Raw genomic sequence first — 23,929 nt, forward strand, 5'->3', positions numbered from 1 at the left:
AATAATGCAATATAATGTGATGTACATAGTTTTATTTATTTAGATATTTATATGTTTATTCATTCATTCATTCGTTCATTTAAGAGAGGACTCAAATAGTGTCTAACATTTAAAGTCATAGATCTATAAGCTCGCGAATCACATCATGTTAGAGTTAATACAAAAACAAAACGTGCAAGCATGACTGATGATTTCAAATGGATGCCGCGGACCAGAAGAAATTGCTAGGGGGTGACCCGGAAGTGGCCCGCGGACTGCGACTTAATTCACGTATAGTTAAAGTCCTCCAAGCGATTGAAGCAGCATATTTAAATGGTTTTCATGTTTTTCTTCATATCATTCCAGGTGTTATATGAGCTGATAATAACCATTTACCTATTGGACCGAAATCACTGAATTTACTTTTTAGTCAATAAAGGTTGTTCAAAAAACACTGTGACGTCAGAAAACACAATGGCAGCCAGTGGTACAGCCGTGACGGTCCTAACTCCAAATGGAAGACGACAGACCGTTAAAGTATCCCCAAAGACAACGTTAATACAGGTGATATTGATTTAAACAGCATTAAGCCGTTTCTGTTTGGGGCGGCTTATTTCGTTAAAAGAAATAACTATTTTGCTCTTAGCATGATTGACTGACTAGCTAGCAAGTGACAGATGTGACTCTTGTGTTCCTGGGTTTTGTTTTGGTCGCATAACGTAAATGTTATGTATCTTAAATTTGAATTCTTTCGTGTAGGTGCTTGAAGAGGTCTGCCAGAAGCACGGGTTCAACCCCGACGATCACGGTTTGAAGTACGTAAGTAGAAACAAGTTACTTATTGAGGTTTAGAGTTCAGCAGTGAATCAAAGTTCTCTTACTGATTCTCTACGATCTAGAAGCGTCTAAACCAACAAACTTAATTGCCACCCAGGGTCCGGTATATATTACTCTGCACATTTATGTGGTCTTCCCTGTTGATGCTGACAAGTCTAATATCGATATTCCCACTCACAATTATGTCACATCACAAGTAACATTTGCACTTCTCCATAATGTGTTTGGGTAAGCAGTAAGTGTGCTTTTAAAACGCAATTCAATGTATACCACTGAGATTTCTTGATAGGTTTCAGAGGACCGTTCTTGACCTTTCGCTGCAGTGGAGATTTGCCAACCTGCCCAACAACGCCAAGTTAGAAGTGGTGCCGAGTACAAGGACACAGACTGCATCTGATAGTCAGGTAACTTACAAGACTATGTGGTCACAGTTAACCATATTCCCCCGTTTGCACAGAAGTTCTTTTTTATGTATCTGGACTTGTCACATTTCATCCACACGTTTTTTTCCCAAGCCTGTGAAATTCATAGAAAAGCCAAAGGGCACTTTAAATTTGGAATGGTCCTCGACCAGCAGATGCACTATGTAGTTGCAAGCTATGAAGGAGAGTTATTTTTAAATTATTATTATTAATCCATTAAAATGTATTTAATAATACTGCACATATGACTGACTGTCGGGACGTATAGCAAAGGCAAAAAGGGGGCATGATTTCCCACTGTCAATTTGCAGTCCTCAACCTCTTTGGTTCCTCTGACCAGTATAGAAAAAAAAACGAAAAAAACCCTGAAGATTATTAAATATACAGGCAGTATAGTGGACGACTGGCCAGAGCGTCTGTCTCATAGTTCTGAGGACCGGGGTTCAAATCCCGGCCCCCTCTGTGTGGAGGTTTCATGTTCTTTTCATGTCTCTCTTGGGTTTTCTGCAGGCACTGTGGTTTAATCCCACATCCCAAAAACATGCATTAATTGGACACTCTAAATTGAATGCAAATGGTTGGTTGTTTCTGTGTGCCCTGCGATTGGCTGGCAACCAATTCAGGATCGATGATAGCTGGTATAGGCTCTAGCGCTCTGACGACCCTTGGGAGGATAAACAGTTTTTTTATAGTACAGCAGAATTTTTTTTTTTTAACAAGGTATAAACATGCATTTTGTTCTGTATCCTGATTTGCTAAGGGAAACCCCGAACTGTGTTCTGCATCCTGATTGGCTAAGGAACTGTAGACGATTCTCAACCGCTCTAAGTACATTACAATGAGTCTGATTGTAATGTGCAGAAGACTGGATCCCAGTCCTTGTTTCGCTTCAGTGAGCTCATCTGATATGTCCTCATTGTGATTAAAAAAAAAAAAAAGAATAATCTATAAAAATACAAAACAGAAAAATACCTCCAGAGGCTAGTCTTTTAATAACAGCAGTGATGAAAGTCCTCCGGATTTTCCAGGAATTCTGGATTTTTAAATTTTCATGAAAATTTCTCCAGAAAATTTAGGAAAAATTGCCTAAAATTAATCCGGATATTAGTTGACAACATTGAACGAACACGTGTTTGAGTTCGTTGTTTTGCTTTCACGAGCGTAGCCATGTTGTGGCACTAACACTAGTAACAGTAATGCCCCTCCCCTCGCATTCTCTTAAGACGTCCCTTATTTTGTGTGGTCTTGACATTAATTTACGTGTTTATTTCATAAACGTTGTTAACTAAGCGACTCTGCTCCGAAACAACTGATATTCACCCGGAAACAGGAAATGCAAGTTAACGAAAACGCATGTTCAGAACCGCTCACGTAAGCAAGCGCATTTACGTTAAAAGTCATTAACATCATGAGGCATGTCAAAGGAAATTCAGTTACACCAGGGGTGCTCATTGTGTCGATCGCGAGGCAGCGTGACCCCGTTAAAAAAAAAACCATGACAACATTAGAATATCATCCACCTCGTCGCTTGATTCAGGTGTGGCCAATACGTTGAGCACATGCACATAAAGGCGCGTTCTAGCGAGCCGGCCTCCTATTTACAGCAGTCTAGTAGTGCGTGCCGCCCCACAACAATACGTCACGATTGTCGACAGGAATGTTTGTTTGCCGATTATGTTGAACTAAACTTTCAGCATCTTCAAAACATTGCGGGTATAGACCGTTCATGTTTATTCCTTGACAGGTCAGTGCATCTAACTTTTATTCATATAAAGTTTGTCAGATCAAGAATTTTTATTGCTGAAAAATTTTAAATAACGTTTTATATCATGTTCTACTACTATAAATTGAAATTGGAAATGATCATTTCTGGGTTTGAAGTTTTAGTTTTCTATTTTAGTTATGTATTTGTTTATTTTATTTTTAATTTTCAGTTATGTTATTAATCCAGTAAGTTATTTTAAGGCCATCCCTAATCACACCCGCAACTTTATCTGCGAGCATGACTGACTGCACCCGTACATTTTTCAAGTGTGTGTGTGTGTGTATATCAAAATATTAAAGGCAACTGATTATACTATTAGTATGACTAGATCTATATCTAAGATAGTGAGCAATGTGGTTGAGTGTATAAGTACAACGCGATGTTTGAGACTTAAACGTTAACAGTAATTACTACAGATCAACTTCTTTAACATGTTTTGCTCTACGGTGTAGAAATTCTAGGATATATTTTCATGTATATTTTATATCTATACCATAATATATATAATGTGGAGAAAAGAACAATTTTAGTTGTCTTTTTACTGAATAGTTCACTTATTTCATTTGTCTTGAGATAAGACAAGATATTTTAAGCATATTTTAATGACAAATGTGATAAGGGCATGGGGGGGCAAACAATCTGGGCTTGGCGCTTGGGGAATTTATGCCCATTTTTTTTTTTTGGTCAGGACTTAGAAATTTTACTTTCAATTTTTGTCTAGATTATGAATTATTAATAACAGATATCGCCAGAATGCCCCACAGCCATCCATTTCTCCAAAAATTTGTTTGAAGCAAAATTGATCATGCAGTTGTAAGTAGCATTGTAAAAAAAAAAAAAAGGAAAAAATCTATATATGGCGGCACGGTGGATCAGCTGGTAAAGCGCTGGCTTCTTCACAGTTCTGAGGACCCAGCTTTGATCGCGGCCCCGCCTGTGTGGAGTTTTCATGTTATCCCCGTGCCTGTGTGGGTTTTCTCTCTGGGCACTCCGGTTTCCTCCCACATCCCAAAAACATGCAACATTAATTGGAGACTCTAAATTGCCCCTAGGTGTGATTGTAAGTCCGACTGTTGCCTCAATGTGCCCTGCGATTGGATGGCAACCAGTTCAGGGTGTACCCCGCCTCGTCCCCGTTGACAGCTGGGATAGGCTCCAGCACTCCCGCGACCCTTGTGAGAATAAGTGGCAAAAAAAAGTGGATGGATGATATATATATATATATATATATATATATATATATATATATATATATTGCAAAAAAAGGTCAGCGAGTGCCAATATAATCCACCAGCAAGTATCCCTGCTGAATACCCAACTCACAGCTCCTCTTTACTCAACTCAATAATATGCTTTTGCAGGATGTATTGATTCGGTGGTGCACCTTTCCGGGATGCTTGACCTACTAAAGCCTCTCAAGCATCTAAGAGGAAATGCGCTCATGTGCCAGATTTTATAGGGAACATCCACATTCTAGGGTTGCGCTACATACAGTGCGTATCTAGCTGGTATACTTGAGTCAATTGAATAATTTGTGCAAGATCTCTTTAAGATTCTTTTTATGCACGTGAGAGAATGGTGCCCAATGAGAGCTTGTCACGCCAACACTGGTCATTTTGAATCATAGCAATATATTTTAAAATATATTTCTTAATTGTTTACAAATAACATTGTTTGTTGTTGTTTTATGTTGCTGTCATGGGACATAACAGTCAAAATACTTTGCATGTTTTCCTCAAGCTCGGGTTATTTGGGTATATCCAATTGGTCTGTTTTGTTGTAATATTTGGAAAAGTCCCCATTCTAATTAATCTGAAGGTTATTAAATTCCATTTTTTTTTTTCAATCAAAATTGTTGTTTCACTCACTCACTCACTCTGTCTATTTATTGGATTGTTGAGAAGCTTTTTAAATCTGTTTCTGGGCAACTGTCATCCAGTAGATAGCGCCGATTGTCCAGTGACCGAAGGGTCCCGAGTTCAAATCTTGGCTACGACTGTCCACATGTCAAAGTGTCCTTGAGCAAGACCCTGAACATTGAGCTCAGTGGGCTTGACTGCGCCTTCAATGGGAGCAGTCACGTGTTGGTGTGTGGGTGGGTGAATTTGAGGGGATTGTAAATTACTTTGGGCGCTGTGATGGCGTAGATAAAGCACGATATCAGTGCAGTCCATTTACACTTATGAGGTTTCATGTTTTTGTGCTGATTTCAAATCTTTTGGCACAGCTTGCTTGTTGAATGACCGTTTTTATTTTTTCTACTAGCACTATAAGACAAAAGAAACACACACACTATAAGACAAATTGAGAGTCACTCATGGTGTAGTGGTACACACGCTTGCCTTTGATGCATTCAGTGTGGGATCGATTCCCGGTCAGTGGTGGTGTCTATATTTGCCCTGCGACTGGCTGGCAACCATTTCTGGGTGTAGTCTGCCTTCGCCCGAAGTTAGCTGGGATAGGCTCCCGCTCTCTCCCTGGATAAATGCAGATGGGTTGCGTCAGGAAGGGCATCCGGCGTAAACACTGTGCCGAAAAAATTTGATTGTTCATCTGAGATGACACGCTGTGGCAACCCCTAACGGAACAAGCCTAAAGAAATACACACTATAAGACAATTTGTGTGTGTGTTGTTTTATTTCAATGGAGAACAAAGGAAATATGTGGGTTTACTCATCTCTCAGGTGCGAATTGCGCTGCAGATGGAGGATGGGTCTCGTCTTCAAGGTTCCTTTTCTTGTGGGCAGAGTCTGTGGGAACTGCTGACACATTTTCCACAGATCAGGTAAGTGATGGGATTGTTTAATGTCCTATCTCCTTTGCCAGATGTAGTATAATTTTTTTTTTTTTTCCTCAACTTTACAAAAATGAAAATCTTCTTGACCTCTTAGTTCTTAACTGCCCTTGCTGATGGCACTGAACCTCACAAGTTTCATACATGTAATTATGGGGTCTGTGTGATTGGAAAAAAAAAGTGGTTTATTTCAAATCTGTGCACACATTGAACCACATAATTAGTTACACACAAAATCCCTGTTCGGCGAAGAAAACCAAGATTTTCACACCAAAATCACAAACATAATGTCTGAGTAGAATACATGATCTGACTAAAGAGTACCGTAATTTCCGGCCTATAAGCCTTTTTTCACAAGCTTTCAACCCTGCGGTTTATGCGGTGATGCAGCTAATTTGTCTTTTTTTTTTTCTAACGGCCACAAGGAGGCACTCGAGCGGAAAAGGGTTAGAGTGAGACTGGTGGAATATATGTGCCGAGCAAGTGATTTTTATCGGTCCGGCCCTGTTAGCGCTGTGGTAGCCTGTTACTGCCGTGTCTCAGGGATTTTTAGGAATGTGTGTTTTTTTTTTTTTTCTAACCGGCCCTGTTAGCGCGGCGGTAGCTTTAGCGTTAGCGCGGCGACGCTAGCGTTAGCGTTAAACTCTGTGTACTGTCTGTCTTTGTAAATATCTTGTGTTTCAATCTGGGTTTCAATGTGGGCACTTGCGGCTTTTATACAGCTCCGGCGTATGTATGTACCAAATGGTATTTCCTTTACAAATGTACTAGGTGAGGCTTATAACTAGGTGCGCTCTCTAGGCTGGGAATTACGGTACTTATAAAGACCAATCCCTTTCTTACTACATGCACCGTCTGATGCCACTAAACACAGGGACACTAGTCTCAGCTCGAGGTGCACTACTATGACAGTAAATGCACCCGTTGCTCTTCGATGGAACTCAGCGTTCCGTCATCACACAGTACAGAATGTATTGGATCTTCGACATCGTGTAGCATCCTCCTAAATGCAGTGTGAAAAAGCTTTTACAGGCAGACGCACACATGTGTTGCATGTTCCTTCTCCACTGAACCCATGAGACTGAGTCACCACTTTGTTTGATTGAATTACATTTTATGTATATAGCACCAAACAACAACAGAAGTTATTTCAGTACACTTTAGACATGAAGCAAAACTCCTCACTTGTTAAAAGAGCAACTGAACCTCACATAAGTACTAGGTGCCGCAGGAAAGGAAAAATTCCCTCTTATAAAGAAACCTCTAGGAGATCCGTTAGACATGACAGTAAGGCATTTTGATTAAGCCTGCCTCAATAATTTTCCCTTTCCTCAGCTTGTCAGAGCTGTCTGAGTCTGGCTCCACTCCTGTGTGTGTTTACATGAGGGATGAGGTACGTAATTTACAGGACATTTATATGTAAAGACACCAGAAGTATTTTGTGAATGTGTCATCCAGCTGTTATCGCATGTGTGTGTAGGTGTGTGGCGAAGAGGCCCTCAAGCAGGCTACTCTGAAGTCTTTAGGCCTCACCGGTGGAAGTGCAATTGTTAGGTAAACTGACCAATGATGTTTACCTGTGATTTTGGATTCATTATCAATCTCAGGAGGTCATTTAATTCTTTTTCCTCTTGACAGGTTTTTGCTGAAAAGGGACAAAGCACTAGTAGAAGATGGCATGGACACAACTGAAGTCGCTGCTGTGCCAGTTCTCCCTGCTGTCAATGAATGCCCCCAAAACTCAGCCTCTCAACTCAATCCTATTCCCTCACGTTCTGAAATCTCACTCTCAAACAAGACTGTTAAAAACTCTAACCCTGTTCACTTAAGAGAAACTGGACCAGTTCTCACTCCTGTTTCTTCCACGAGGACGCTTCCTGTTCAAAAGGAAGGTGTTGAAAAACTCCATGATAGTGTTCCATCCAAGGCTCCACATGGAGTAAGAGAAATGCCAGAAACCTGTGGTGAGGAGGCAGGGCCATCAGGGCTGAACTCCCAATCATCATCATCATCATCATCTTCTGATCCTATAGTGCCATTCATTCCCTTTTCTGGAGGGGGACAGCGCCTCGGCAGTCCTGGAGAACATACAGTTGGACACACACACTCCTCATCTTTATCGTCTTCATCACTTTTGTCTGCCATAGAATCTCCCAAGGCCAAGAAAGCCAAGCCTTCCCACAGTTCAGCCGCTAAGGTACATGAAATATTAAAATGGATCTATTACTTTTTATTGTTGCATATGCAGTAGTACCTTTTAGTTTGGAATGTCCCAACTTTTGAGTTTTTTGAGTTATGACATGTTGGTTTTCTCTGTAAGTTTACCTAGCTTCTTGCGTGCAAACCAGCTAACTATATGCATGTCGCAATCTATCATAAATGGTTCAAATCAGAAACGGCATCCATAAAAACCTCTGCCAAAATGTCTTCCAAAAATATCACATCCAAATTTGGGAAAAGCCTCAAATTTTGCCTCAAATTGAAATTTTCTAATCCGAAGTTATTTTTCTGCAGCCTCAACCTACTGCCAAAAAATCTGATGAGATTATTGAGGGAGGTGTGGAGTTCTTGGAGGTAAAGACTTTATTTGTAATCTTTCGATGAAACATGTTGGGAATTTGTCACATCTTCATCTTGGCTTTTCCTCTCTCTTGCTGCAGCCAGTGGAGCGAGAGCCTCTTATCTACCACCTGGAGTGCGTTTCACATTGCTCAAAAGACGACGTGGAGCTGCCAGATGAGTTCTTTGAAGTGACTGTGGATGATGTACGCAAGCGTTTTGCTCAGCTAAAGAGTGACAGGTTAGTGAATTAAAGTGTTTATCATGAGACAGAATGTCAGTCCTACAATCTGTTATCTAGGTTCATTGATGGTACACTAGCACCAAATACCCTCAGAGCAACTGTCAAATTGTAAACCACTTGATGAGGGTTTTGACTTGTCAGTATCCACATTCACCTTTGCCCTGCCCACTACAAAATGACCATTGAGAGTACCTTTTATCATTACATCTTTCAAACACACTTTAGCGCCTACACAAAAAGAGTGTGCTGATGACTTCTAAAAAAAATAAATAATTGCCAAACAGGATCTGATTCATTCTTTCAGGTCAAAATCAGGTAGCTGTAGCATTCGTTGGAATATAGTTGATCCAGAATACAATGTGAATTGATAATACATTGTTATGAGATTTTTGAGAATTTTTTTCAAGCATGTTGACTTTAGTAATGGTTTGAACACTGACTGAAACATAAATGTGAGATATATGATATTCTGGAAAGTAATGTTCTGTAAAGATGAAAAAAGATGTTCCAAGTTTTAAACTTTTTACTTCTGCACTTGGACAGCCTTGACAAAAAGTGATTATTTGGATTCAGTTGATGACTTCAATTAGTTGTATACTTTATGGACCATGTTCTCCTATGTGCATAAGAGGGAAAAGGTGCAGCTGTGTGCTTTTCTGGGTGCACAGATTTTCCCATTCACTTAAATCATTTATAAAGCCTCGAGCCAGATATGCACTTCGGATGGTGCAACCCTTAAAGCAGGATGTTCCCTGTCAAAGGTGGCGTTCTGGACTTCAGCAATTTTTCCTTTACACACGTCAGAGGCTGTAATAAGTCTACTCAGATGATGTCAACTCAATAAAGCGACCTCCTCGGTGTGATGTGCAAGCAAGATTGAGCACTGCTGATCCATCCCTTTTTAGTCAATGGATCGTTAACATCCATTCAGCCGTAACCACAGTTGTCTTGTACTATTATTGCATTTATTTCCTGTTGAATAGAAAAGCATGCTCTCCTTCAAGGTGTTAACCAGAGCATTATGTGTTCATCTCTACTGCCTGATGATACAACCGCTATGTAAGGTATATCTTGTGCTATATCAAAATAATGGATTTCAATGACATTGAAAAATGTCTGGAAAACTGTGTTCCATGATTTACAGCCATCCTCAGAATTAAATCAATCACGCCTCTTTGGTGTTTGCACACTTATCCATTACGTACACGCAGTGTGTCAAAAGAAAAATAATTTATGTATTGATGAAAAGTGTGCAAGATTTGCCATGTAATAAAAGACATGCATATGAACAGGAGATATAGCACTATGTGCTCAAAAAGTATATATAGCATTGTATGATTTATTATGATACAGTAGTAGTGTGTAATATAGTATTACATTACATTCATCCTCTACTGATAATTGGTTCCTGTAACTCTTTATTGTTGGACTTTTTTAATTGCTAATTAAAATAATGAGAGACCATAAGCAGTTGGAAGGCTGGAGGTTTAATCATGAGAGCTTGTTCAAAACTGCTAAACTGCAGATGTTTTTTTTTTATGGATATGGTTAACAACATTATGAGGGGCTGTTGAAATCTTTTCTCATAAATATAAAAAATAAATGTACCTTTGGGTTACCAACCCAGATTTATGTAGATTTGTATTTTTCAGCCAACAACCAAGCACAAGACCACATACATCATTTTTATCTTTGTATGCAAACTTAATTATTTACTCCTACTATGATAATGACTGCAGGTACCAAAGGTAATGTTAAGCAGACCACAGAAATTAATCTCTCCCACTAACACGCACATATTCATACGTTAACTTTCTCTGTGCTCCCAAAGTTGTAATCAACCTTCTGTTTTTATTTACGCTACTTGTAACATCATTGCTTTTTATTGCTTTTATCTTCAGGAAATTGTTGGAGGAGGCACCGCTGATGACGAAAATTCTTCGAGAAACACAGATGAAGGAGAAGATGGACAGATACCCCAAAGTGTGTACACACACTTCTCGTACATTCCTGTTTTGAGACACGCGATATTATAATATGCCTACTTGTGCTGTTTCTCCAGGTTGTGCTGAGGATTCAGTTTCCAGACCGACACGTTCTACAGGGTTTCTTTAGGCCCCTCGAGACAGGTTTGTGTCCACCCGTGCACTTGATGTCGTTCATGTCAGCTGGTAAGCTACAGGCATGGCTACAATGTTAAAGCTATTTTTGACTTTGTTGCCGTGGTAATGGCTGAAGCCATACCAGGCATGTTAGGAATGACACAGGGCTATGACTATAAACCAATCCATCCCAACAGAAACAATCAGATGAGTATATTCTGATTTTGTTTTTTGTATCCTTTTTATTTTTTAGTGGGTGCTTTAACAAATTTTGTAAGGAGCCATTTGGAGGATCCAAACCTCAATTTCTACCTCTGTAAGTACCATTAAGTTAGATGCTTCCCCCACACCCACCATATCCTTTTTGTGTATTTGTTTTGAAACCACCATCTCCAGTTTGATTAAATTTGTGTGGCTAATCTAGTCAATTCAAAAGTGTTTTAAACTGTTTGCTCACTAAGTTTGTAAGTGCCGATTTACCTCACAATCAGGTGATAACTAAGGGAACTACATTCTAACCAAAGCACTAAGTATCAGTGAAAGCATGTTCCCAAATGCTTTTGTATGATGGTATGACAAAATGGATTGCACAATTGTCAGTATTGTACCATTGTCACTGACGGGCATTTATTTGGGTTACCTTGGTAACTTTTGCACTTGTCTAAAATTATAACTGATACAGCCAACACCAAAACTATTGCAATTAACTTGGCACCAAATTAAATCTTGATTTATTTCTGTAAGGTTTTGTGTTTTGAAAAGCACACCTGCCATTTTTATGTGCACTCAAATCATAATCATTCATACACTGTGAAATCGGGCTCACCAATAATAATAATTATGAATTGAAATAAATATATGTAAAGACCTGTCTACATTTTAGCTACATTCAACAACTTCATTTGGTTTCAATTTCTTTTCAGTTTTCACACCCCCGAAAAAAATTCTGGATGATCCTGCTGTCACACTTTTCCAGGTAGGAGGTACCACATGGTTGATAGTTCTGAAAGCGTAATATTTTGAATAGGATTACATTCAAATCAAGAGAACTGGACAATCACTATGAATGCACATATACTGGCGGACTCTTCAAAGAAGCCTTTTTTCTACTTGTACTCATTATTTCCCCTCTCCCCTATCCTAGACCCTAGCAGGACTTGAATTTTACCCTGACTAACACATGGGGTTATTACATATAGACTAATGCATACTCATAAACAAGCGCACACGGAGACCAACACACACACCGAAGTAAAACAAAGGACTAATTGAAATCTATGAAGGCCAAACCTGATGCGTGTGCACTAGTGGTTAATAAAATACGAGATTCCCCTTTTTTGTGTGCTTTTTTTTTTTTTTTTTTTTTTTTTTTTGCTGTAATTAACCCACATGCCAACTATTAACCTGTCTTAACCAGGCCAACCTGTTTCCTGGTGCTCTGGTGTACCTCGGCACAGATGTGAAGACAGGTTTCTATTGGTTTTATTTTCCTTTATGATCATTTAAAGTATAATCTATTGTTGAGTGTTATCTTTAACTTGTGTCAATTTTTGTGTGTCAACAGAACTCTACTTAAAGAGGGAACTTCTTGGATCATCTGTCTCGGCTTTGCGAGCAAATGAATCCATTGCAAGGTACTGTGATATGTGTGCCGTTTGTTTGTCGTTTTTTTTTATAGTTTTCTTTAGAGGGATATGAAATCACAAACAGTTTAACCACCACTCATAACTTGTAAGACCACAATTCACCAAGCTTCAAAATTGAGCAGTTTGGGTTTCTTTTTGTTACACAGTCATACATGACATCAGGATAATACTCGACACCTGAGTATCACATAAGAGCTCAGTTCATTGAACAAGAGGCAAAAAATTAACTGCATCTACACAATTGGTCGGTTATTTGGTAGGGGGAAAAAGGGTCACTGAAATACTGTATCTTGAAACTGACAAAGTAAAAGTTTTACTTTTATTAAACAGACATTGCTTTTGAATTGTGGTTCATGAGAATCATTTAAAAAAATAAACAAAACAGGGCTTATCAAAAATTGTGTTACACTTTTCTTCAGCTAAACAATTTTTGTAACTTTCAATGAGACTTCTGCACCTCTGACCATGCATTTTTGGCCCTACATTGTAGTACAATGTAATTCTTCAGTGTCCCAGAAAAGATAAACTATTCACAGATAGGTCACAGCTTTACAGAAGACTTTTTATGTCGTCATCTATTTCCCTCCTTGCAGCAGTTTACTCTAGAAAATAAAAGTACATCATTAAGATTTTCCTTGTCAATCTTTTTTTCCCTCACCCTTTCTTGGTCCTCATCTCCAACATACCTCTGACATCCCAGCTGCATGCTTCAGTCAACAAAACATTCTCCCAGTTCCTCGGCCACTGAAGAACCGTTGCCTCATCCTGAGCCGCCTGCTGACACCTGTGCATCCACACAGGACAATCAAAACCAACCGTCAACAAACAACCAAGCTACTAAGGCCAGCAGATCTGATGTAGGAAAGTTGCCCAAGTGGCTCAAGCTTCCAGGTGAGGACAGGACTCTACAGAGGAAAAATACACACATGCATACATGCTTTGAATGTTGTCATTTGATCCCTATCACTATGCTGACTGCATGCTTTGATAACTTGAATTGAAAACTCCCATATACTTTTTCTTGTTACTGTATATGAGTTAGAAAGTATTCATGATAAGGTTGATCGTTTTTGACAATTTTTCCAGAAGTACATTTGTGAGGTTACATACTGATGGGTGACAAGGCCTGGCTCTCAGTCTCCACTCTAATTCATCCAAAAGTGTACTATAGGGTTGAGGTCAGATTGTGTTGGCCAGTCAGTTTCATACACATCAAACTCTCTCATCCGTGTCTTTATGAATCTTGATTTGTGCACTTATGCAGTCATGTTGGAACCAACATCGGTGTGAGACCCCACAAAGATACTCCTGAAAGAATGGGAAAAATTCCCATAAACCCACTCCTAAACCTTGTTGAAAGCTTTCCCACAAGAGTTGAAGCGGTTGTAGCTGCAAAGGGTAGAACAACATCACATTAAACAATATGGCTTTTGAATGCGACATCGCTTAAAATCATATGTGACTCAAGGCAGGTCAGTGAACACTTTTGGCTTTATTGTGTAGTACCTTTCTACCAAGATGCCAGAAGTGGGGACTACACAATACTTTTTATATTCGACATGGTTTGAGTGTGTTTTTCTGCTATTAATAGACTATAGGTTAAAAAGAATTGTGAATTTTCAAGTAGGAGACACTTAATATGGAGGGGAACACTGATGGGATTTCTCAATTTGTTTTGATGGTGACATACTGTCTGAAATAAGAAGAGATTAAATTTTTGTTGACATTTTAATTATCTATGTTCTGTACAGGTAAGAAATAAAGAGGGCGAGAAGTGCAACCAAGCCAGATGTGGGACTCTTGCTGCCTTGCCCTACGACTTCAGCTTTGTGACTGCTGTGCACTTAAATTCATCTTGAAAGATGTCTCTCACTTTGAACTGTGTGAGGTAATGACTGGCGCAGTGATGATTTGATATTTGAAGAGAAGACAGATGGGATTTCATTCTGGTTGAGCTGTGTGAAGAAAGACTTCTGGATGTCTTTTATTCAACAGCTTAAGAATAGTTCACTAATTAAAAAAATGCTGTTTGAACAAGATGTGATCATTTGCATTTGGTTAACCTTTTCATAGCTAGTTTTGAACAGAAGTCAAGGTAAATTTGTGGCAGGCTTTCTTGGGCCACATAAAATGAAATGGAGTGCCATATTTGTTCAGCGGAACTTGAATTTTACACCTGCCAAAAGTCACTGCTTGGACCACAAGCCCCTCATAGTAACTAAGTTGCTCAAACATTCCTTTGGCGATTAAAATGTATCGCACTTTGCTGTTGGTATTAAGGTTTTTTTTCCCTTGTCGCAGTTTCAAATAATTTATAGGATTGGCATTACCAGTAGCAATTGGATTGTTATTTGGCTGAAATATTTAAAGTTGCTCGTACCTTTTTGTATTTTTTTGACAAGATTTTGCTGGGGTAGATTTACAGACATGAAGCACAGTCACATAAATGTTGGACTGCAATCTGTAAAACACCTGCAGGTGGAGACAAAGAGCTGAGGACGCACATTATGCAGAGTGGTCGTCAGATGCGAGAAAGGTCCTGACGAGGTTAGAACAAGCAACCCTCCAGAAACCTTCCATCAAAATGACATAATGACGTTTGTACTCATCTTTGCTCGCGTTGTTTTAAAATATACCACACAGTTTTCCTGTTGTATAAACACATCTTTTTCTTCTCCCAGTTCTTTAAAAAAAAAAATGTTTGTGTCCCTGCATGAAATGATAGCAGTAAAAGTAGAATGCATTTTTACTTTATTTTTCTTCAACAAACGTTGTACAAATATATGGAAGTACAGAAGCAAACGTTAAAAATGGATCGCATCTGCTCACTTTATATTCTGTCAGTGAGTCAGAATGTAACGATGATAGCAATAATTGTTTGATTGGCGATGTTCTTTCAGGTTTCAGCCATCTGTCATGTAGTAGGTCCTCTCATGTATCTCTGGAGCTGGCTAACCCACGTATACACCCCTCACCCTCATGAGGCCGTGACCCGTCCCAACCCTAAATAACTTCCATTCTGCTTGGTCTGAGCCCCCTGCATACCATCCGCACAGCACACGCTAGAAGGCAGCAAGTGTGTTAGGACGAGGAAGATGAGCGTCAACATTTGAGAGCAGTTATTCACGTACAGTGCAGTCATAGGAGAGTCACGTTTTGCTCTTAACTAATGACCGTTTTCTTTGGCTGTCATCACACAGAAGAACTTTTTTGCCCCATTTACGTGACTAGCAAGGCTCAGACAATTGTATATGTAAGTGTGAAATCTCAGAAGAAATTAAAGCAAATTGCGGACATTATTTATTCACTGATCACAAGGCCTCGTGAAGTGTGGAATAGTCACCAGAGAAAACGGGACCTGACCTTTCATGACGACAATGCCCATTTAGAGCTTGACCTTCATAAAGAGGCAGACACCAAGGATGGTAAAGTTTTCAGCATTCTGAGAGGAACTTTTATGTCAGACGGGATTTTAAAGAGCAGTGTGGCCTTCAAACAGATGACAGAGTGGACTTGTAAGTGGACACTTTTGCTTTAGTTGATTTTTTTTTTTCCCTCCCCCCCCCTACCTGGAGGTCAAGGCAGCCTTCTAAAAAGCTTTTACCAGAGACTACATTATCACCTACTGACAAGGCTTAGATTCCATTTGTTTCGAGTTGACGATGGATTCTCAGGGTGGCGCTTACTTGAACATGGGAGCGCTCCTCTCACCTCTCGGCGCTGCCCGGCTTTGCCAGCTGGCAATGGGCTGTGCCGTGATCGCCATGGTGATCCACAGTGCGGGGTACAGTGGTTCCCACGGGGTGTTCTGCATGGTCGTGTGGTGCTTCTGCTTTGCCACGTCAGTGGTGGTTTTCTTTTTGGATGCCACACGGCTGCACAGCTGCCTGCCAGTATCCTGGGACAACCTCACCGTCACATATGCCGCCATTGCCACACTTGTGTAAGTCACCTCCACGCTGTAATACTTTTCATGACTATTGTGCCAAAATATTTTTTTGACTTCACGTAACTAGATATTTACTTTGCGCCTATCTATAAATGATGTAGAAAAAATATCTATATATGAATAACTTGTAGAAGCTTATTACAATGACTAGTATTGCCAAGTGTTATAAATAAATATTTGTTACTTTGCGTCAGTCTTTCTCAGAAGAGCTCGGGCCCAAAGAAGGTGCTATTGTTTTGGTGTGGTAAATAGATGAATTTAAAAGGCTGATAGAATAAAGCCTGAATTCCAGGAACGATGGAACATTGTGTAAACTGTCAAAAAAAAATAAAAGACAGTAACTTGTGTTTAAATGAATAAACTGCAAAGGCAAGATGTTTGATGTTTACATCTTCAAATTGATTAACCTTACTCTCTTTTTTTGTTGTTGCAAATATTCTTTCACATTCAAAAAAAGCTGGGTCAGGGAAAATAGACTAAAAGTTAAGGAATGTTAAACAAAACACCTGTTTTGAAAAGAGTTCAGTGTCATGGTTGTGTATAAAAGGAGCACCTGTGAAAGGCTCATTTCCTCACAAGCAGGGATGAAGTGAGACCCACCATCGTGAACATCTGTAAGCAAATAGTAGCAACAGTTTAAGAAATTTTAGTTTTAATATAATCGTAAGGAATTGAGGATATCATCATTCATGATCTATAATAAAAGATTTGGAAAATCTGACATCTGTGCATGTAAGCAACAAGGCTGAAAATTAACATTGAATACCAGTGCCCCTTCGATTCCTCAGGCAGTATTATATTATAAACTGACATCATTATGTAAATTATTTGCCGCATGGGCTTGGCAACACTTCGGAAAACCATTGTCAGTTAAAGCATTTTGTCACAATATCTGCAAATGCAAGTAAAAATTCTGCCATGCAAAGTGAAACTCTTATATCAACACAACCATCAAAACCAAGGCGGCTTTTTTGGCTCCATGCTCATCTGAGAAAGGCTGAGGCAAAGTGGAAAAGTGTGCTAAGCTCTGTTGAGTCCACATTTCAGTTTGTTTTGGGAAATCATGCCTAGAGTGTCTTCTGGGCCAAAGACTTGTAAGGACCATCTGGATTTTCAGCGTGAACTGGAAATAAAAGCATTTGGGATGGTATAGGTGTGTGGAATGGGTAACTTATACACCTGTTAAGGCACCTTTAATGCTGAATGATACATAGAGATTTTGGAGCAGCATATGCTGCCATCCAAGCAACTTCTTGATCATTGTCTGCTTATTTGACCAAGACAATATCAAGTCCTATTCTGCATGCGTGTCAGCGTGGCTTCATAGTAAAATTAGTCCAGACCTGTCTCCCATTGAAAATGAGTGGCACATTCTGAAGCACAAAATACAACAAGGGAGACCCCGGACAGTTGACCAAACTGACGTTTTACATAAAGAAAGAATGGGAAAGAATTCGAGGTCACTGATGGTGTAGTGATATTTACGCTAGACTTTTGTGCGGGCGTCGCAGAATTGATTCCTGATCAATGCTGGTCTTGATATGTGCCCTTCAACTGACTGGCGACCATTTCAGAGTGTAGTCAGCCTTTTGGCCAACGTTAGATAGGATAGGCTCCAGCTATCGGTATTCGCTATTATCGCTATTAAGTGTTGTTCAAATGAAAGTTTGTTCAAGACTACAATAGTTCACATGCTCCTGACCCAGCAATTTTTTTTAAAGTGTTGCAGCCATTAAATTCGAAATGACTGAATATTTGCAATAAAACAAAACTGTCTTTCAGTTTGAGGATTAAACATCTTGTCTTTATTGTGTATTCAACTCAGTAGGTGTTGAAAAGGATTTGCAAATCATTCTGTTGTGTTTTTATTTACGTTTTACGTGATGTTTCAACTTCAGCGGAATTGGAGTTTGTTGAAGTAATGAGAATATAGCTGAACAGTTATTGTTTCAGGACAATGAAATCCAAATATATAAAAGACATCTTTGTTTCATGTATGTAATTGTCGCAATGTTTACATTTTAGTAAAAACAAAATCAATGAATGAAGCCATTGTGCTTATCCATCGGGAGGAATTCAAATTACTGTTGTCCGTTTGTGTGCCTGACACATTCAAGTCCAATTTATTCTGTTTATCTCATAATTTGTTGTAATCGACTGCAACCCATGAAAACCAAAAAGATAATTCCCAAATCAGAAATGGTTGTTTATTCTACAGGGTAGGCTGAATGATTCTAGTCAATAAATAAATATACAGTGTTTTTGGAGCCAAGAATATAATATTCTTTTGCTAATGTAGTACTTTCCAAGGCCTTAGGGAAAGAACCTGCTTGAGGCGAAATATTGACTTTGCAGGTCTGTTGCCAGCAAGAGTTTTTAGATAGAACTTCTGTCTAAACTCTTTTTTTTAAAGCATTTAAAAGTATCCATCCCTCCATTTTCCAAGTCTCTTATCTTCCTGTTAAACACCAAATGAAATGCCTTCCGCCCACATTTCCAAAACATACTGTTCATTGAAGATTATCCATTCATCCATTTTCTTCACCACTTATCCTCACGAGGGTCGCGGGGAGTTGTGGAGCCTATCCCAGCTGTCAACGGGCAGGAGACAGGGTACACCCTGAACTGGTTGCCGGCCAATTGCAGGGCACATCGAGACAAACAGCCGCACTCACAATCACACCTAGGGGCAATTTAGAGTGTCCAATTAATGTTGCATCTTTTCAGAATGTGGGAGGAAACCGGAGTGCCTGGAGAAAACTCACGCAGACACGGGAAGAACATGCAAACTCCACACAGGCGGGTCCGGGATTGAACCCGGGACCTCAGAACTGTGAGGCCAACGTTTTACCAGCGGATCCACCGTGCTGCCCATGGTAGATTAACTGAAGAATAACTTGTCTATAGGTGTACAGTAAATGTTCCCTGTGGTTGAATGGCGACCAGTGCAGGGCATAACTTGCCTCTTGGCTAAAAGTCAGGTGGGATCGGCTTCAGCTCACCCCGATTCTTAATGAGGAAAGATGCTTGAGAAAATTAATGAACTGTAAGGTACCAAGCATTCATAGACAGTGTCATATATACACTGCGCTGCCCCAAGCCCGATTCTAGGTTTGAGAATTTGTCAAATTACATCAAGAGAACAGTGCTGAATTCTCATCAAAGTATAATATTCTAAATAATTCTGATATGGTTTGTCTGGTAAATTAGTTTCATTCATGAAATAAAGTCTACAACAATGAATACAATACAACTCTAGTTATGCGAGTTAGCAGTGATTAGTTTACCACAAAGAATCTTTTGCCTTATGAGTAGAGTGAACTTCCGTGTACCGCGGCGATATGTTCCAGACTCACTCATAAATACAGTTTTACCCCTCTCAAATGCTTTAATCAAATTCCAAATGGGCTGGGATGAGAATTAGCACCTCCAAATCTGAGACCATAGTCTTCAGTCAGAAAAGGGTTGCGTGACCTCTCCAGGTTGGGGATCAGATCCTGCCTCAAGTAGAGGAGTTCAAGTATCTTGGGGTCTTGTTCACGAGTGAGGGAAGAATGGAGTGGGAGGTCGACAGACAGCTCGGTGCAGCTTCTGCAGTGATGCGGACTTTGTATCGGTCCGTTGTGGTGAAGAGGGAGCCAAGTCAAAAGGCGAAGCTCTCAATTTATCAGTTGATCTATGTTCCTACCCTCACCTATGGGCACGAGCTGTGGGTCGTGACCAAAAGAACAAGATCCCGGATACAAGCAGCCCAAAAGAGTTTCCTCTGCAGGATGTCCGGGCTCTCCCTAAGAGATAGGGTGAGAAGCTCAGACATCCGGGATGGGCTCAGTGTCAAACCGCTGCTCCTCCGCATTGAGAGGAGACAGATGAGGTGGCTGGGGCATTTGATCCGGATGGCTCCCGGACACCTCCCTGGTGAGGTGTTCCAGGTATATTGCACCGGAAAGAGACCCCTGGTACAACCCAGAACACGCTGGGGAGACTGTCTCTCGGCTGGCTTGGGAACGCCTCGGGATCCCTCTGGAAGAGCTGGAAGAAGTGGCTGGGGAAAGGGAAGTCTGGGTATCCCCGCTGAAGCTACTTCCCCCGCGACCGACCCGGAAAAGCGATGGAAAATGGATGGATGAAACCATATAAACGAGTTTGTCGCTCCAGTTAATGTTTACTGTAAAACTGACTCATGACTCGAGGGATTTTAAATATATATACCTAAACACCAACATGTTCCACCAAAGTAAATAATTTTGTGCAACAGTAGCCTAGTTGCTCTTTATGCTAATGTGGCATATGAAGTATATGGGCTAACGGAAATTTGCTCGACAGTATGGTGATTAGAAACCTTCAAAGACGTACTACTTGAACATACGTGGACCAGCAGCAGCAGATAGAAACAAAGCAGTGAATATTCTCACTTATCTGCAAAATTAATTGAAACTGCAAAACGGGGCATTGTATGGACGGACATCCTCTTCTTACAGTTAATTATGTTGGCTCCCGTCCAGTAGACCTCAGTGTTGCCGAGCAACCTGTGATACGACGTGATGCTACACTGAAAGAGTGCAACTTTAAAATTAGATTAGTATGCTGCTAAATACTCAAGGTTTGCCATGAGCAGATTCAACTGTTGTCATTTTTTTCTCCTTTTTCAAGTTATTTTTTGTTTTTTTTTTTCTTTTGGGGAGGGGGCAACCATTCAAACTATACTTGGCACTTTATTCAAGATATTTCATCCACAGATTTAGTCTCTTTGCGGTCAGGCTCGGTTCTTATCCTCCACTAGTCGCAGAAGTCCACTTAATTGTAAAAACCAATAAAAATCCGTGATAGAGCGGGGATGGATACGAACAACGATCCAGTAGGGTTTCGCACTACCTTCTGTATGTTGTGTCCGTGTTCACGATTCTATACTGAAGATTAAAATCAGCACGTGTTTATTTCCAGGTATGTGACGGCCTCAGTGGTCTACCCTCTCTTCTTCGTCCGATCCGAGTGTCCCTACGCCGGCTGTGACGTCCGAAATTTCCGCATCGCAGTCGCCATCTGCTCCATTCTGGGGACCCTGGCGTACGGGGCCGAAGTGGCCCTGTGCCGAGCCAGACCGGGCCAAGCCGTGGTGGGCTACATGGCCACGGTCTCCGGCCTCCTCAAAGTGGTCCAGGGGTTTGTGGCCTGCATCATCTTCGGCGCTCTAGCCAACGGGAGTCAATATTACCTCCACGCTGCCACCATCTACTGTGTCGCCGTCTACGCCTTCTGCTTTACTCTGACGGCGCTCGTAGTCATCATGACTGTGTGCGGACGCACCAAGACGGTGCGCTGTTTGCCCTTTGACCGCTTTGTGGTGGTGTGCACCCTGCTGGAGGTGCTGCTCTACCTAAGCGCTTCCGTGGTGTGGCCCGTGTTCTGCTTCGACACCAAATACGGCACACCTTGGCGACCGTACTCGTGTCCTCAATGGAAGTGTCCGTGGGACAGCAAAGTCGTGGTGGCGGTTTTCTCCTTTGTCAACTTTTTGCTCTATGTGGTGGACCTTGTGTACTCCCAGAAGACAAAATTTGTCTCTTCACATTTGTCCAACACCTCACGGCGGCTGGGACACATGTAGGTTAGTGAAGTAGCAGTAGTTGATGTAGTTGTTTTTTTTTTTTTTTTTTTTTTTTTCAATACTGTATATGTTTGGACCTTGGGGTTTTAATTTATTTTATTTTTGAAGGGTGAAAAAGGGAACATAACTCAAAATAGGTTTTTTTTGGAGAGAGGTGGGGAAAAATGTTATTTCTTTTCCAAGGTGCTGGTTCAGACCCCTCGTCAATTATGGGCCCTTTCAATTGTTTATTTTCAATTTAAAAAAAAAAAAAAAAAAAAAACCCAAAAACTCAACCGAAAGGGAAACTTTTTTTCTTCTTCTCCCAAACAAAGCTAGAAATTCAGCCTGGATGCTTTCTGGAATGTGAACTTAGAATGTAACCAACACACACATATGCTCTACCACACCCAAATGACGTTGCAATTTGACTTTTTTGTTTTGTTTTTTTTTAACAGACCTCTCTCGCGCTCTAAAGGGATTTGGGTGACGAGACAGCCTCACCCAAACCGGTTGGTATGTGCTTTCACGTCAGTATTTAACCCGGGACTCCTGTGGAGTAACAATTACTTTCCTTTTTGTATTCCTACTCGGATAACATACAAGTCTGGAATATAAATAGTAGATCTGCTATTGGCATCTTTGGTATGGCTGTTATCTGAAAAACCCACACCAGCTGACAGAAATTCTGTTACCAAAAATAAACAAGTTACTGCACTTGTAAAGGCACTGTCATGATTTGTGTTTTTGTTGACTTTTTGATGAGGTTTCATCTTATGCCGTGCGTGTTTTTCCACTGTGCTCGGTTGTCAATGTTGTTGTCTTGCTCATTAGGTGAGCCATGTCCTTGTGTCTACCAATCAGCTCCCGCCAGCCATTTCTGTTTTGTCCAGGTGTGCCTCATTGTCGCATCATTTTCCTTTTATTCATTTCCCTGTTTCTGTTGGATCATTGTTGCTGTCACTCACTGGTCTCTGGGCATGTCCTGTTTCATTTTGTGGCTACTGTTGTACCGCCACGCCTCCCTCATTCCTTCCATTTGGGTCAACTACCTCTTCCTTAAAAAAAAAAAAAAGTTAAATTCTGATGCAGGAAAAAAAAGAGGTTGCCGACTGAATGCGCCATATAAAATGCAAATGTCTATACGCATCTTTCATGGTTGCACAATCTAAATATGGACAGTGGCACAAGTATGATTGTTTGCACAGGCTTTGGAAATACATATAAACTTATATGCACAACTAATGCACAATGTTTCCTTTTCAGTGAGTTTTTTTAAAAAACTTTATTTTTTCTGTAAGCCACAAAGAGTTAAAATCATACACGCCACAAATAGTTGTTTAAATGCATTCTAGAAAGTTTCTCTTTGACCTGATACACTTTGTAGCTTCTAGCACAACTCGAGCTTTATAGTCAACTGCTCATCTGGGCAGAATGTAGAGTTCATGCAAAGTGACTAGTTCGGACCTGACTGTTAAGCGTTGTCCATTCATGATCAATAGGGTTGAGGTCAGGTTTTTGGGACAGCCATTCCTTAAGATTAAGCCTGCTTCATCCATTCCATAAACAATTTTATCATGTGTTTGTCCTTTTAGAGTCATTTGTGTCCAATTTGATATTGTATGTTATTGTTGTTGATATTTTCAAATATATTCTCCAGCCAACATATTTCTTGCCTTTGTGACAAGATAGTCCACCATTGTTTTGTCAACTACTAACACAAATAGTGGGCACAAGATTATTCCGGAAAGGTGGCAAAAATAAGGAGGATTTTTGCAATTCCGAACATGGAATCGGTGTTGCTAAATATTTCATGCTTGAAGGCCTTCCACTTGTGAATTGGTCTTTCTTCTGATAAATCCCACAGGGATGTTTCCCCATTAGAGGCAACTCTTGCATCACTCGTGCAGCCGTCCAATTTGACTGAATTAAGTGATGGAGCTTGAGTGCAGTACAAAGAGATGCCTCTCAATAAAAATAAGGAACAACTTCTAAATAAGAGCAGATTTACTGTGTATACGTGTCAGGTAGGCGGCACGGTGGGG

At 40.3% G+C, this 23,929-nt stretch overlaps 2 protein-coding genes across 3 annotated transcripts; both read left to right on the forward strand.

Annotated features, from left to right (window-relative positions):
- Positions 1–305: 305 nt before the first annotated feature.
- Positions 306–14,802, forward strand: aspscr1 (ASPSCR1 tether for SLC2A4, UBX domain containing). Of its 2 annotated transcripts, XM_061828890.1 has the most exons (18): positions 306–543; positions 739–794; positions 1,106–1,220; positions 5,688–5,788; positions 7,133–7,190; positions 7,278–7,351; positions 7,436–7,761; positions 7,831–7,994; positions 8,312–8,371; positions 8,458–8,597; positions 10,502–10,583; positions 10,663–10,729; positions 10,956–11,018; positions 11,626–11,678; positions 12,120–12,171; positions 12,267–12,336; positions 13,049–13,239; positions 14,100–14,802. In XM_061828890.1, the coding sequence occupies exons 1-18, from the start codon at positions 454–456 to the stop codon at positions 14,108–14,110; spliced, it is 1,773 nt and encodes a 590-aa protein (XP_061684874.1). In that variant the 5' UTR covers positions 306–453; the 3' UTR covers positions 14,111–14,802. The 2 variants fall into 2 exon arrangements, with proteins under 2 accessions (XP_061684874.1, XP_061684873.1); XM_061828889.1 differs by having other exon boundaries at positions 311–543; positions 7,436–7,994; positions 14,100–14,566.
- On the forward strand, positions 14,157–23,526 carry LOC133505644 (myeloid-associated differentiation marker-like protein 2). Its single transcript, XM_061828897.1, has 3 exons — positions 14,157–14,236; positions 14,827–16,291; positions 21,242–23,526. Exons 2-3 carry the CDS (start codon positions 16,011–16,013, stop codon positions 21,903–21,905), a joined length of 945 nt encoding a protein of 314 aa, XP_061684881.1. The 5' UTR covers positions 14,157–14,236; positions 14,827–16,010; the 3' UTR covers positions 21,906–23,526.
- The last annotated feature ends 403 nt before the right edge of the window (positions 23,527–23,929 follow it).

This window comes from Syngnathoides biaculeatus, chromosome 9, assembly GCF_019802595.1.
Source record: "Syngnathoides biaculeatus isolate LvHL_M chromosome 9, ASM1980259v1, whole genome shotgun sequence".
NCBI lineage: Eukaryota > Metazoa > Chordata > Actinopteri > Syngnathiformes > Syngnathidae > Syngnathoides > Syngnathoides biaculeatus.

What these genes read in the sequence shown, in the direction of transcription:
- LOC133505644 (XM_061828897.1), top strand. Translation starts at nt 16,011, where the DNA reads ATGGATTCTCAGGGTGGCGCTTACTTGAACATGGGAGCGCTCCTCTCA. An exon ending in GCCGCCATTGCCACACTTGT is followed by an intron (nt 16,292 to 21,241) that starts GTAAGTCACCTC and finishes GTTTATTTCCAG; the next exon opens with GTATGTGACGGCCTCAGTGG.
- aspscr1 (XM_061828889.1), top strand. Translation starts at nt 454, where the DNA reads ATGGCAGCCAGTGGTACAGCCGTGACGGTCCTAACTCCAAATGGAAGA. An exon ending in AGACTGCATCTGATAGTCAG is followed by an intron (nt 1,221 to 5,687) that starts GTAACTTACAAG and finishes CTCATCTCTCAG; the next exon opens with GTGCGAATTGCGCTGCAGAT. An exon ending in CTGCTGTCACACTTTTCCAG is followed by an intron (nt 11,679 to 12,119) that starts GTAGGAGGTACC and finishes TGTCTTAACCAG; the next exon opens with GCCAACCTGTTTCCTGGTGC.